Raw genomic sequence first — 15660 nt, forward strand, 5'->3', positions numbered from 1 at the left:
AGGATTCTTCCTAACATGTTGATGAAATGTTGTAATAAAGTAAATGTCCCTGCACATTTATGGCAAAGACTATAACATGTAGAGCTTCCATCAGTGCCATTAATGTGCTTTCTTACGCATGTATGTTTCTGTGAAGTATGAATATCAAGCGCTGATATCTCAGATCCATCTCAATTTCCCTCTTAAATGAGCGCAAACAACACATGGCCCCCAAAATAATGAATATTACACTTTGCAATGCAGAGTTAACATATTCTATATGGATTTATGGATACATATTTGATATGTTATCAATTATTAAGGCTGTGATCTCTGCTCTACACACACACACACACACAACACTATCAAAAAATAGCATAAATAAGTTATTACCGTTATAATGACAAAGTTTCATTTTGATATATAGTTAAACACTTATGTTTAAGTCAGTGTATAAGTCGGTAGCACTCATATAAACAGTGTCTCTGAATTCTGTGTGTTTTATTTTAATTACCTATACAGGCTGGTTGCTGGCCACTCCAAATTCCATCAGCCTGACAGATTCGGAGGGAAGAGCCGACCAGCAGGTAGGGAGCATGGCAGTAGAACCTGACCTCTGACCTACAAGGGAAACAAAACATAGTGATTTACACACGCATGCGAGAAACAAACACAAATGATGAGCAGGTAAAACATGTAGACATGTACATTCTCTTTTTTAGTTTATTTTGCAATGTTCAATTTAGGGTTTGTTAAGTGTACGATCTTTGTTTTCAACAAAAAATCTTTTTTTTTCTTGTAACTACAGACGCACGCGGCCAAAAATGCACAATTTGCATTACCGTAATTACCTTTACTGTGTAAGTACAGTATAGTGTATGCAGAGAGAGTACAGAGTGTCATCAACTGACCTGTATGAAAAACTGTTCCCCTCTCTGAATCCTCCTCCGGGGGAGCCAGGATCGCCACAGAGGACAGCTTGAAGGACACAATAATGACCGTTAACACTCACGCCTGGTCATGACAGTGATGATCATCAGTTAAAGCTGCTGTCAGAGAAGTCATTATTGGGCTAACGTTTTTTTGCTAAAGTTTCCATTTGTTGCCACTGTTCGCTTTCACTTCTTTCTTCAACATCCTTTTATAGACATGTTTGGTAGGAAGGAGGCATTTATTCACTACGCCATTTAACTGGACCACTGCCCCTGTCCGAGTAAACAAGCCTTAGCGGGGGGAGTCAATTTGCTACGCTACGTGGCAACATGTTCCCTTTGAACTTGTTAGTATTAGATTGACTGTTTACATACAAGATGACAACAGCTTTAGCTGGAGGACGGTCTATGTCTTTCTAACATCCATTAACTTCAAAATACTTAAGTCCTTTAGTTGAAAAAGCATACATTTGGTCACCGTGTCAGTCTGAAAATGCACTGCTTTGGATTTTATCATGTTTTTGACTTTGTTGTCGTCTTCCGCGTACTGAGCAGTTCTGCAATTACTTCTATGTGAAAGCCCAAGGTCAGCTAGAGTCTGACTGAACATAGTCCCACTGGCATACTCTGGGTGTGTTAGTCTAACTTTGGGAACGTACAATTAGCACAATTTCAGTACTACTTGGATATTTAAGTGTATTTTAAAAGTCAGTTTTAGTCAGGCTACCACAATAATTCTGGCTTCTGATGGTATTGAAGGTTGTAGAATACTGAAATTTTCTTCTAGATTTTTTGCTAATTCCTAAGACTCAGAACCATACTACAGACTAAATACTCTGGATCAGACGGAGTTGTCAGAATAACGAGACAAATTTAACATAATATTTAGTCTATTTTAGTAATTCTATCTCCAGTGAAAAAGAAAAAAGGAAATGCTGTAATAAACAGTTCTTGCACATTTACTATAACATGTCAAATTTCATAGATTTACATGAATCTTTCCATCAGAGCCATTAATTCACAATTTTCTGTGAAGTATTGTTATCAAGCATGTGATATCTGCTCTACACACACTACACTATCAGGATAAAATGAATCTGATGGAATGGAGATAGAAAGTAAAATTAGTCCTACTAACATATTTAGGTGTCAAAGGTCGGTGTTGGTCAGGCTACCACAATAATTCTGGCTCCTGATTGGACGGTGGTGTTGTGGGATACTGGGAAAGTTTTTACTAATTCCTGAGACACGGGGGAACCATGCTACAGACTACAATCAGGGAGAGTTGTGAGAATATAGAGCAATTTAACATCATTTTTTAACTGACAGCAGCTTTAAGCAGCATTTTTACAGAACATGCAGCGGACTAGCGAACGTACGCAGACACTGGGGTGCATCTCCTGTCCATGTTCCATTCCCCTCACACGTTAACACGGCGGGAGAGGACAACTGGTAACCATGGAAACAGCTGTAGCTGACACTCGATCCCCACGAGTGGTCAGTCCCTTCCACTTTCCCATGATGCACTTGAGGAGGAGGGCCACACTGGATCACTGGAACACAAATGTGAATTACAAGAACTTTATTTTATTTTTATTTTAATAACATTTTTTTTTTAAATTTTAATTGCTCATATCTACGACTTTATTTTTGTTTAAGGATTCTGTCTTGCGTGAAAAAAATCTGTGTTTTTTTCACTGCCAATGCTTTTACACTGTCCTAATATTTATTATAGTATTTCTATCTCCAGTTATGCTAAAAAAAAAAAAAAGAAAGAAAAATAAATAAATAATTTGGGAGATTTACCAAAGCCACATCCAAGGTCACTGTAAACGACAAGATGGCTATAGATGGCGGGAGGTGAGACATGAAGTGTAAACAAAGCAGACAGCTGTGATCACCATACGGACATTAACTGTCTTAAAGCTGCACATGACCTCGGTCACCACATTAAACTTGCTAAACCAGAAGATGAAGCATGGTCACCATATGGACCAACAGTTTTTTTTTTTTAAAAAAGGACATTTGGGCTTTAGAGCTTCTTCGTGTGATGCGATGCTGCCTCATCCTGTGATCTGCAGAGATATTTCATCAATGACTTCCACAAGAACTGCTTTTATGAAAAAATTTGAGCTACTTTGACTTTACTTTACAGCTGCTAACATAAACTTATGCTGCTATCAGAATTACGGTAAACACCAGTTCCCGACGTGCTAAATGCACACGAACGCCTCCTCACGTCGCGATTTCCCGTGGGAAATTGGGAGATCTTTTTGAAACACGAGTTCCTGAGTGGAGATCACCTTTAAAAAATTAGGCTACTCACCGTTTACATTTCACCGCGTCCTCCTCCTGCTCTAGCAGGCAAATTAACAATAAGGTAAGGGTGTACCGTGTGTGTCAGCTATTTAAAATTTCGCTCCACCAACAAACTGGAACGTAACGATTTCACATATGGGAAGTATCATCTTTCCGATCGCACGTGAAGGCAGCGTTACATCTGTTTACAGACTGGGAATTAAAAATGTAATGTTCATTCACTGCATCTTTTCAATATGTTAAGAAACCCTTTTTCCCTCGCTCTGTCTCCATCTCTCTCTGTGTTTGTGCATGTAAGTATGTTGAATGTGCATGGACTTCTGAGCGTATAACTTCATAAACACTGATAAACATCTCTTTCTGTGTGTGTGTGTGTGTGCATGTGCCCAACTCCCTCAGATAATGATAACCATCTGCATGGTTTCAAACATCTAATAAAGTCAGTGTAATTCTCATCTAACTGGGAGACAGATGGTTTCATGCACCATTCACTCTGCTATGATGATACAGTACACACACGTGCACACACACACACACACACACAGAGTGAGAGAGACATTTACAAACGGAGAGATACAAAGCACACACGCGCACACACACAAACGTCGGTAGATGAAGGAAGAGACATGCTAAAATGAACAGGGAAAATGTGCTTCTGTTACTATAAATCCCTGCAATACTTGATTTAGTCTGTTAATCCTTTTCTCGTGTGCTCTGTTTTCTGTCTCTTACGTCATGGCAGTCTTTAGAAAGTTGTTTAGAACTATATATAATTCAACACAATCCCTTTGTTTGTGACTCTGCAGTTTCTTGGCAACTGCGAGTGCTGGTGGCAAAATAATAATTTGACCACTTCTGATTTTGTAAGCTGCCAGCATGATACACAGAAAAGCCTCAAATCTACACACCTGCACACAAGTCACTGCCAAAGCCCCATTTCTTAAAGCAAGCCATTCATCTTTTTTTTTTTGTCTTTATTTTGTTGTGGTGGCTGGCCAGCAGCTAATGGGGATTCAAATTAATAATTGAATGAGTGTTTTTCTTTCACATGGATATTGCTTTGTTATTGTGCGCCGACTCCGGCTGTCTAAAAATAACATAAAACATTTTTTATTGACTTCAGAAGTTCATATTTTCAGACCAATATTTCTGCACATCTCTGATGCTCACAGAACACCTGTGTGTAATTAAAGGTTTGTGAACTCGTTTATTGTCTATTTCTGTCTCTCCCCTTGTTGTTATTACACTGGTTTGGTTTCACACGTCTCTGGAAGAACAACACAGCCCTGCTTTCTTAACTGCTTCTGCTCTTCTCTCTGTCACAGCGATCACTGACTCCTTTTCCCTTCATTCACCCTTTGTTGTTTCCTCTCAAGTCTCCAACCTCAGTTCTTTCATACACTTTCATACGGTCTTCCTCCTCCACTCTCCCTCCAGCCCTTCTTCTTCTTCTCCTCCCTGCACCTTTTTCCTCGTCCTTCTTCTCTCGCTCCAGTCCTTGTTTAATCTCTTCCTTTGCTCTGTCGGTATCTTTCTGGCACCTTTGCTGCTTCTCACGCCTTTATTTCATGTTTTAGGCATCTCTCTCTTGGTGCAGTTCACACAGTCAACACATTTTATAGGTCCAATCCCTTTTCTCACTGTGTTTACAGGTTTGGGGACAGGTATTGATTTTGCCTTTCTTTGTTTCTCCCATTACTCGTTTCCTCTCTTTCTCTCACTTGCTTCTTTGTTGCTTTTCTCTTCCCCATTCACACCATTTTCTGCATCCCATTTTCTGTCTGTCTTAATTTCCGGGCAATAATCCATGTCATTTCCAGGGGCTTTGTGGTTTGTGTCACTTTTTAACCACTACCCGTCCAAAGTACTCAAACACGTTCTACATCTCACATGATTCATTTTGCCCGTCAGGCTACACATTTATCGCAGTTGCTCCCAAACAGGATCAAATGAAGATGTGTGGATTGTTTGAAGTTGGTGAAAACAAAGAGGATGAAGGATAGGAACAAAGAACCTGAAAGGACGAGGAAACTGAGACAGAGCCTGATGACGCAGCCTTTTCTTACCCCTTCTGATACATCTCTATTTCCTGACCAGGACTCACTTTCAGACTCACTTTCAATCACCTACAGTATCTTTTCCTTCCACTTTCCTTGTGTCTGCATCTCTCTCTGGTCCCCTCTCAGTAGCCTCTGTTCCTGCATTCTCGGTTCTATTTTTTTTTATATAGCTCAGTTCAAAGCTTCTGCAACTGCAGGAGTCAGCAGGAGATTTTCTGTTTGTGGGAAGAAACGGCAGGGAAGATCTCAGGAAGCATTCCCTTTTACTGTGGAGTATTATAGTCTAAACTCTAAATATGTGCCGTTGTAAAGCTCCAGTCTGATTTTAAGCATTTTTAAGCATTCTTTATTATTTTCCCCATTGTGTTTGTGAGGTTTCAGAAAATAAACCCTGACAACACTGTGTAGCATTGTTATTGACAGGTTCTCCACACGAGTAGCATGTTTGAAATGTTGTTCGATTTGAATAAATGTTGCTGAATGCATTTGATATGCAAACTCACGCACTCAAAAATAAATGATTATGTGTGAGGGATAAATAAGAATTATCATTAGATGTGAGAGGATGCCAATAATGAATCTCAGAAGTGAGTGAAATGTAAATAATGCATGCTCGCTCACACCACACTATCTTTAAAATATGTTATATTTCTGTTTCAGTATAGGTTGAACCTGTGCCAAGGAGATCATGTTTTTGCCACTATCTTCTGTCTGACTGACTTTTAGCAGCAAAACATATGAGGATATGAGCCCAAAAGGACATTATTAGATTTTGTCTGTGTAGATTTGAATCAAAACGGATTTCAAAACGAGTTAGAGTATAAGCATTGCTTATTGTTGCACTATTTATCTGCGAGTAACTGTATCCCCTAACATACTGCCATCCTCCATTCTATTGTATATTTAAACACTTGTCTTAGTTTACTTTGGCAGCAGATATTATAGTCTGTATTTACGGTCACCTTTACAGCTGGGTTTGGTTTGGTTCCAGGTTCCATCTTTGGTGCAGCGCAGGACGCTGCATCCAAGTCCAGGTGGTTCCATCAGGTGACCGGGGTTACAGTGATAAGTCACTGTGTGGTTGAAGGTGAAGTCCTTTCCGATATAGATCCCATTGGCTACAGGCCCAGGGTCTCCACAAGTGATCACTATAGGTGGTGAGAGAACATTTTTATGCATACAGTATGTCCAATACATACAGAGTGTCACACTAGTTTGACCTCTGTAAAGGTTACAACAATAGAAATAACTAGGGATGAGTCAATAATCATATTCAGTATCAAAATCACTGAGTTAGAAAGTGGAAAAATAAAAAACTTAGGGCTGTAAAGACCCAGATGTTTGCCATGCTGCAGTGATGATGTGAGCTGTGTAGGCTGTAGGTGTGACGTCAGTATTGTATCAGACATGAAAACGTAGTATTGGTATAGTATAGTATAGTTATAATGTAATACTAATTTAACTCATTTAAACATTATCCTACCAGTGCAGTCTGGGGGTTGTCCTGTCCATGTGCCATTAGTCGTGCAGTGCCTGGTGGTCAGGCCCGATGTTTTGAAGCCGTCCCAGCACGCGTAAGCCACCGAGCTGCCAAAGGTGACGCCGTCACTGAAGACGATCCTGCCGTGAGCTGGGGTGCCGGGGTTACCGCAGGATACGGCTGAGGATTGAGGAAACATTACACAGCGGTGATTAATCATACTGATGATATGAGTCTGAACAATGATGTCTGGCTGTCACTCAAGGCCGATCAAGTGTAGGCTGCAATAATGAGATTATCACTGGAGTAAGCTGCAAAGAACATAAAATATATCCTTGAGGTAGTGAGGCTGATTAATAACTAAAGGTTGTTGGACTGATTCCCAGCACTGAGCGGCAGATGTAGAGTATTCTGCTTGTGCGCTGGAGGCTGGTGGGAGGCTGGTAATACATCCACAGAACAGCACACATGATAAGTGCCACTGAGCAAAGCACCAAGCCTGAAAAAAAATAAAGATCCAAGGACAAGATTCTGCCTCGTGTTTAAAAACAAGAGATGATGCCTGCAGAGATGCGACTGAAAGCAAAAGAAAGCAAGAAGTAATGGTCATGCAGCACGGTTGTGGAGTTAATTATCAGTCAGTCGAGTGTGGGCAATGTCCCTCTGAAAGAGGTCTTAGGGAAGACAATGTCTCAGCAATAAGAGCAACAAGAGGACACATACATTATGTCTAATTTGAGCACGGTTGAATTTGTGCCACACGGTTGGTGGAGTGGTTAACAACCCTGCTTTTGCAGCAAGAAGACCTGGGTTAATGACCTGCATGGAGTTTGCATTTTCTCCCCGTGTGTGCGGGGACGGGTTTTCTCCAAGTTCTCTGCTTTCTTCCCACAGTCCAAAAACATGCAGATTTGGGGATTAGGCAAATTGGACTCCCTAAATTGACCGTGAGTGTGAGAGTGAATGGTTGTTTGTCTCCATGTTGGCCCTGTGATGGACTGCCTTTCACCCTATGTCAGCTGGGATTCAGAATGGCACCAGCTGTGGCACCTGTGACCCTCATGTGGACGATAAAGTTGTACATCCTCACAGCTATGTGAAGCAGGTTCTACACCAAAAACCTATAGAAGACATCTTTCTCCGGGTGAAACATGTTTTTCGACCAGTTTTGAATCAAAGGCTCGTATCCTTATCTGCCCTTGAATTTTTATACTCGTCTCATCTAAGAGACGGACACTGTCAGACAGGACGAGGACGCGAGAGTGAAGACGGGGACGCGAGTAACGATCCGTCTTACGTTTGCTGCCACAGCACATTAACAGAACCAACAGGAATCAACAACTGACCACAGCACATTCCACTAATAAGATCATGACAGCTGATTGCCTTTAACAGTCAAATACTCATTGATGAGATTCATCAGTTAGAGCCCTTAAAAGCTCTATCAAAGAATGTGTGTGTGAGTGAGAGGGTTTGCACATTGCAGAGCTGTGTGTGTCCATCAGTGTGTCATACATGAGCAATAGTGTGTATTTTATTTTGTGTATGTGTGTGTGTGTGTGTGTATTTGTCTAGATGTGTGTATATGGATTTCTTTGTGTTTGTGTCCCGGTGATAGATCTCCCATCCTTTCTGAATCAGCTTTTAACCACTATTAGCTTAATGAAAAACAACTGTAGACAGACATAAATAATTAGTGTGACATTGTGAAACACAGACCCCGGTGAACACAAACAGACACACAGCCCTAAGACAAGTGTGTGTGTGTGTGAGGTCTGTATGGCTGGGTGTCTATAAGATTAAATGACTAGGGTTTAGTGTTATTGATTCCATGCATGTGGGCAAAAGGCATGACTTAAAAAATATATTGCTTAACTGTCAGGTCTGTAAACAAAGTTGGACGACAACATTTCAGTTCAGACTTGCGTGTGGTTCTGCTGCTTATCTCACAGTGAGGTATCGTCAGATTGCATCGACAGCTTGTGTGAACAAAATATCACATTATGGATTCCGTTCAACATTCAGCATAATTCAAAAATAACAAGTGCAAAGCTACTTTAAATTGGAATAACATTTTGATATAAATGTGTTCAATCAATCTGAACAGAACTTCTTCTGAAGAAAACCTTCTCACCAACAGCTGCAGTTTACACAGCTAAATATATTTATGTGGCGATTCCTATTTTTCTCATTAAAATCAGTTTGGCCTTTAATCTTTTCAGTGGTCTATATTTAGTGTGCCGCTGCTGCTTTGGATCACAGTATTATAGACGACACCAAATATACAGTATATGACTCAACATTACCACTAGAACAATTCTTTTATCCAACTGGATTTACTGTAGAATCAGCATCGGCAAAAACTTTGGAGTTCATGTCAGGAGCGTTATATTTACTCTAGCAAACACATTTTTACATTCAGGAGTAGGCAGCGCGCAGGCAACAGCTTAGGATTTGGGGACCAACTTTAATTTCCCCTAAACCCACATGGGTTTAAAGAGAGTCTCAGAAAACCGCTGTTGTATAGGAGTCATTTTATTACCACAGTGCTGTGGAATATCCGCTCAGTCAGTGAGGAGTGACACACTTCAAGCCTTTGCATCTGGGCCTCGCAGATAAACACACACACACACCCATTGGACACAGCACGCACTGAATTCCATTCATTTAGCCTCAACAAAGTGTTAATCCTAATCTTAACCATAACCAGGTCATGTCTAACCCCAACCTTGACCTACAGTAGCCACAATCCTAGAAATAAGACGATTGGATTGGTCCTGACAAGGTCAGTGTTTCTGCCAGCAAACACACACTCGTGCTGCAACTCTACTGTCACTCAGTGAGTTTCCCTTCATCGGTCCACAACAAATAACCACTTACAGCAAACATATAATAAATGGATCATTTGTGTTTGTGCGGATAATTAGTAAAATAGAGATTAATGCTTGGGTCTGTAATTATGAACAAGCTCGCAGTCGCAGGCGAGATGGTGACAAAAAGGCAACTGATACATCCCCACCCACTCCTCTTATCTATGCTCTGCCCCCCCAAAAGAAAAACACTGGGAGTTGTTTGTGTGTAATTTGGCTGCACTGTCTCTGCCTTTCCACTCGTCATCTGCAGGTAGACAGGTCTGTTGACAGACAGTTATATCAGGGCATCATTCTAATGCTGAATGGAGGAATTGGGATGTGTTTATTTCAGTAGTGCTATGGCCACAATACGAGATTTATTTTCTTTTTTGTTGTTGATAAGTTCTGTGACCAAAAAAAGATGCAAAGTGATGAGTCGTATAAAGACGGTGTCTTACATACTAAATGCATTCATGTATAAGCAACGTAACAATAGTTATTACATATAGTGAATGGTGTATTGTTTGGCTTAGTTGCTTACTGTCACTAGCATGCCAATTAGCCTGATGCCACTGTATTCTCCAAAGAAGAAATTAAGCTGTTCAAGTTTGAAGCCTGGGCTGATTTATTTTCACATAAAAGGCAGAATAATTAAGTCTGTATGCCTCAAATGAACTGTGTGTGTGTGTGTGTGTTTGTACCAAATCTGCACTATTTCATTTTACAGCCAAATGTTTATTTTTATGGCTGTTTTGCACTGCAATCTGGGTTTGGACCCCAAGGTAATCCCACAATATCAAGGGATAACATCCCATCAGCACATGTCATGTTCAAAACATGCTTTGTTTTCACATCCATGACAAAAAACGCAGCCTATTACTATAAAATGTGTAGATAAATTAAGAGTAATAATCATGTGTACGACGATGTTTGAGCTTCCCCACCTTGACAGAAAGGCTGCGTGCCACTCCAGGTGCCGTTGTGAAGGCAGGTCCTTTCAGCTGAGCCGGTCAGACTGTATCCCGCCTCACAGCTGAAACGCAACAAGCTCTTGGTTTTAAACTCTTCACCTCCCAGACGGGCACCATGGGGAGGGATTCCCGGGTCTCCACAGACTCCTGGACTTACACCTACAGTGAGAACAGACACAGAGTTAAGTAGTATTTCCCCTCCTTCCTCCTTATGTCACGTCATGAACATGTTCACTGATGTGCTCTCATTTTAAAGCCTCGAGATTTTTGCAACCAAATGTATTCACAGACATCACCCGCAGCCAGACACCCATTGTCACACTGGTGTGTGCTCATATTATGCTATGTTTTATCACACGATTTACAAAATTGACATCATGTGCTATTGAAGAAGACCTGACATCAGCCATTAAGACTAGATCTATATTAAAAAAAAAAGAAAATGAAAAGACTTAGGCTGTGCAATTAATGAACACTTGTGTTTCATTTACAATTATGGCCCCAAACCATTACAAAAACAAAATAATCTAAACAAAACCATTATTAGAAAATGGGGGCTTCTATTCTGAAAATAACACCTTTAATGATGCAATGATGTTGTGAGGATGTTTGAGTGAATATATACTGTATATATACAAATGATGGATATTTTAAGGTCATACACCTCTGACTGAGGTCTTTGTGATAATTATATTCTATATTCTACAGGTCAACGTCATACAATAAAAAAGCATTTTTCATTTAATTCCTTCTGCTGCAGAACAGACATTTATTTTTCCATATTCAGACTTTCTCACACTGTCACACACACGCACACACACACACACACACGCACGCACGTGCCCCAGACACACAAACTTTGCAAAAACTGCATTTTGCATTTGGGCTATACCAAATTGTTCTAGCATTAAAAGCACTGAGCGTGTCACAATTTGAGCAGCTTAAATTCCATCGGAGGGGATTTGTGAGTTGAACAGGCTACGGCTCCAAATGCAGCGCCTTGCATCTCAATGAGGTCTTCAGCTGCAGGATGGATTCTGCCCTGCTGAGCGCTCTGTTCTGAGGCCAGCAGAGGAAGCTAATTGCATTTCAGCGATAGAGACAGTAGATGCTGAGTTTGGAAATGATCAGTTGTTGTGTTGTGGGATCTCTGTGAGTCTACAGTAGAGGTGAACTTACACACTGAGGAGCAAACCAGCAACAGTATTATTACTAAGATTTATTAATATTCACACTACAACATGTTCATTTAATTTTGTCCTTTTGTCAATATTTATATTTTTACTTTCTTAAAATCACTTCAATATGCCTTATTGTCAGTTGGAGACTTTAGTGTTAATGCGCCACCTTGTTGTAAGTTAATATTAGACTTTATTGTAGTGGCTGAAAATATTATGAACTCTAAATTATATAATACTAGCAGTAATATCAATGAATATAAACATTTGTGCCTGAAAAAATATTTTTTTGTTGTGGAGCAAAATAAATGCAATATGCAAGGCAGGGCTGAACAGATATAGTTATATACATAAATAAATACACAAACGGCTCCAAAAAACTCTGCTGTGCGCTGTTACCTGTGCAGTAAGGCGGCGAACCACTCCATGTGCTGTCTTCCTGACAGTGGCGAGTAATGTTGCCCACCAGCACCCCTCCAGGCAGGCAGGAGTAGTGCAGCACTGAACCATACGTCCAGCTGTGGGCTCCAGATACGACCGCATTAGGGGGAATGCCGGGATCTCCACAGGAGATCGCTATTGGAGATAGTAATAGATTGAGAGAGGGGGGAGAGAGTTAGAGTGTGTGGGGTTATGTGCAGCTATAGATTCCAGATATGACCGCTGGGTCTTTGCAGGTGAGGTTGGGTTGTTTGTGCACACACAGGAAAAGGAGACAGGAAAATGGGTCTATGTATATGTATATATAAACAATAATAGTAATAATAATAATGATAACAATAATACACATTTACTAATTTTGTTTTATCAGCCTTAGAAGACAAAAAACCCCTTGGGTTTGACCTCTTTTTGTATTTTGTGCCCAAATTTCATGTAACCGACAGGAACAAACTGGGGATTTACTGTATGTGTTCTGTGTTTTGCTGAATCAGAAAGTAAATTGCTTGTGCAACATGACACGTATGCACTTGATTAAACAGAACACAGTACTGTATACAGTCATTCTTGTTGAGCTAAACTGACTGCTAAATCCACTGAGTCCCAATTACTAATCTCAGATTAAATTTACTTTAGCCAGAAAACATAAAAAAACATTGTATCCCACTCTTCCTCTGTTTTTACCTCTTGCAACATCAGACACTCATAGAAAGGATTCCACTCTGTCAAAGCAACAGACATAATTGAAAAAAAAAAAATTTGGGGGGAAAAAAACGATGTTTTACAGAGCATAGGTTTCTGGAGGACACAGATATGGGCCCGCACTCGATTTTCTATTTCGGTAAAATGACTGGTCTTCTGAAATCTCTCCTTACGCCAAATTGTATTACCTCATCCTCCCCTTGCCCCTCAGTCATCACCTCACTCCCCCCAATTTTCCGATAAAACCTTGTTTCTTGAATGTATTGCTCGATGCGCAGACACTGGTGTCTCATCAGTGTCTGACCCTTCTATCTGATTCCTCATCTCGACCGCTCTGTCACTGTGTCAGTCCTCTGTCTTTCCCTCCGTCTATGAATCACTCTCACTCCTGTTACACTCTGGTTTAATCTCTTTGTTTCTATTAGTCATGGTAGCCGTCTGACAAAGGGCGCCTATCAGACATTTCTCTCCGTTTCTTCAGAACATGACGCGCGCACACACACTTTTAAACTTCTTCAAGCGACTTTATTCCTCAACTGGCTCCTCTTTTTCTCACAAATAAAAAGACAATGTCCTCTGTTCTCAGTCCTTACCTTGGCAGCGAGGGATTGGCCGGTCCCATCGTCCGTCATGTTGACATGTGAGGAGCGCAGATCCCAGCAGGTAGAAGCCTCGTTTGCAGTGTATCACCACGCTCACGCCGTAGCTGAAGACTTCTGGGTAACGTAGGCCAGACTGGCGCACACCGTTCTCCACGTGACCCGGGTCAGAACAGTTGACCACTGCGGAGGAAAACAGAAAAGTGGATTTATACAGTGCTTTTCTGGTCTCAATGACCTTTATGACCTTTACATTACATATTCCCATCCATTCAAACTCATTCACACGCACTGTGGTTATAGCACTTTTAACAAACAAAGAGAAGAGAAGAGAAGAGAAGAGAAGAAAAGAGAAGAGAAGAGAAGAGAAGAGAAGAGAAGAGAAGAGAAGAGAAGAGAAGACAAACATTAGCTGTGCCTGAAGTCACTCACCCATTCACTACTCCCTGTAAAAAGACGTTCAAGATTGCGATATAATAGGCAGTTAACTGAGACTTTGGACGTTTATTAAGTATGATCATTTTGCCTCATTATGCATCATACTTAGGGAGCCGGGGAAAATGAAGGGCAGTAAATAAAGTGCACAACGTGGGGAATGAAGAGTGATTTTAACTTGGAGAAGAAAATCAGCCGACTCTCAACGTGATGGAACTTTACAGAAGAACCACCAGAGAACAGCAGGGTGTGATCAGCACTTTTAGTGAACTAAGCCCTGAACCAGTGTTGCAAACTCAGTGTTTGTCCCTTTTCAGCTGCTCTCCTCTGTCATAGTCTGCTTTGTTCTCTGGCTTTCTTCTTTGTTCTCTACTTTCTCTTCTGGTCCCTGCTACCCATCTCCGCTCTCTGGGTAGACGCCAGTCCAAAAAGAGTGGGGTTTGATACTCCACACGTCACAGGGGAGACTGACGCTCACTCAAATTCAAGTCCATGGGGGATGTGGGGGATATGGGGATGTGTGTGTTTATGCCTGCGTAAGGGTGTGAGTGTGTATAGCACCCAGTGGGAACAATGAAAGTTTCAGTCTCATAACTGACAGCTGCTGCTGGGAGGGAGAAATAGAGAGAGGAGGGGATAAGGAAGAGAAAATCAGGGAGACGGAGAAAGCAAGCAAGCAAGGATTATTCCCTTCAATGGAAAAACCCATGCGTGCAACTATGTTGTATCGATCTGCTTTCGTGACTCAGCTGAACGGCCTGTGTGTTTGTTTTAGTATATTAGAACTGTTACACTACCAGAGGTCTGGGACTTGTCGCATAGCGGCTTCACATGGTTAGCAGAGGAATCCACTGTGTCTGTGGACATGTACCCAGCTGTGTGTGAGTGTGTGTGTGTGTGTGTGTGTGTGTGTGCATGTTTAAATACAGCTCAGTAGAGTGTGTGTGTGTGTGTGTGTCTGTCTTTGTGCTACAATTGCTCAGTTCTCAATTTTGCCGGCACCAGATTTGGACAAAAAGCAGGTGACGTATTACAGAAACACACACACACACACAGGCAAATTTGTCCATATAAGATATCTGAAAACAAACAGATAAGATCAGCTGCAGCAGCCCTCATAAATGCCATCACAGTTCAAGCAGATAATTTAGATTACACATAATTAAAACGACATGACTATAAACAAAAAAAACACACACACCATAATTAAGGATACTGCACATCCCTTGGTCCACATCTTCTTTTAAACTCCACAGAGCGGCCACCTCATTCTGTTTACTTTATCTTCACACTCACTGCGTTCCTTTGCCTTCAGAATGAACTTAATTACCAGCCTGTGCAATAACCATCAGGTTTTTTACTTGAACCACTGATTGTAGCTTGTATTCATATGCTTTACTGACACTGTGTTTGTTGTCTGCTCTGTTGATTTTCCTCCACCTTGGCTTGTGTCATGACAATTACTTAGGCATGACTTAAAGGAAACACACTACTACTGTTACATAATCATTTATGGAGAAGGGGGTGGGAGCTAATAAGTTATACTTCTTCTCATTCCTTCTAGAGTATGCAAATGTCCTTGTGGCTTTGTTATCTTACACATTTATGTTTGCATATGTACTTGCAAATTTGAAAAAAATAAAATAAATAAAAATAAAAATATATATGTATATATTTAGCAGCTTTCTATGCTTTTCCTTTTCCTAAAGCTGGCT

At 40.8% G+C, this 15660-nt stretch overlaps 1 protein-coding gene across 1 annotated transcript in view; it reads right to left on the reverse strand.

Moving 5' to 3' along the window:
* Positions 1-15660, reverse strand: part of LOC122772647 (CUB and sushi domain-containing protein 1-like) — a 292253-nt gene that overhangs the window by 15312 nt on the left and 261281 nt on the right. The window contains exons 58-65 of the mRNA XM_044030836.1: positions 13505-13693; positions 12171-12347; positions 10567-10752; positions 6774-6950; positions 6253-6438; positions 2291-2464; positions 891-957; positions 494-600 (exon numbers count right to left, since the gene is read on the reverse strand). Of these exons, the coding sequence (XP_043886771.1) occupies positions 494-600; positions 891-957; positions 2291-2464; positions 6253-6438; positions 6774-6950; positions 10567-10752; positions 12171-12347; positions 13505-13693 (1263 nt within the window). The remainder of the gene's footprint in view (positions 1-493; positions 601-890; positions 958-2290; positions 2465-6252; positions 6439-6773; positions 6951-10566; positions 10753-12170; positions 12348-13504; positions 13694-15660) is intronic.

The sequence above is a fragment of the Solea senegalensis genome, linkage group LG7, assembly GCF_019176455.1.
Source record: "Solea senegalensis isolate Sse05_10M linkage group LG7, IFAPA_SoseM_1, whole genome shotgun sequence".
Lineage (NCBI taxonomy): Eukaryota > Metazoa > Chordata > Actinopteri > Pleuronectiformes > Soleidae > Solea > Solea senegalensis.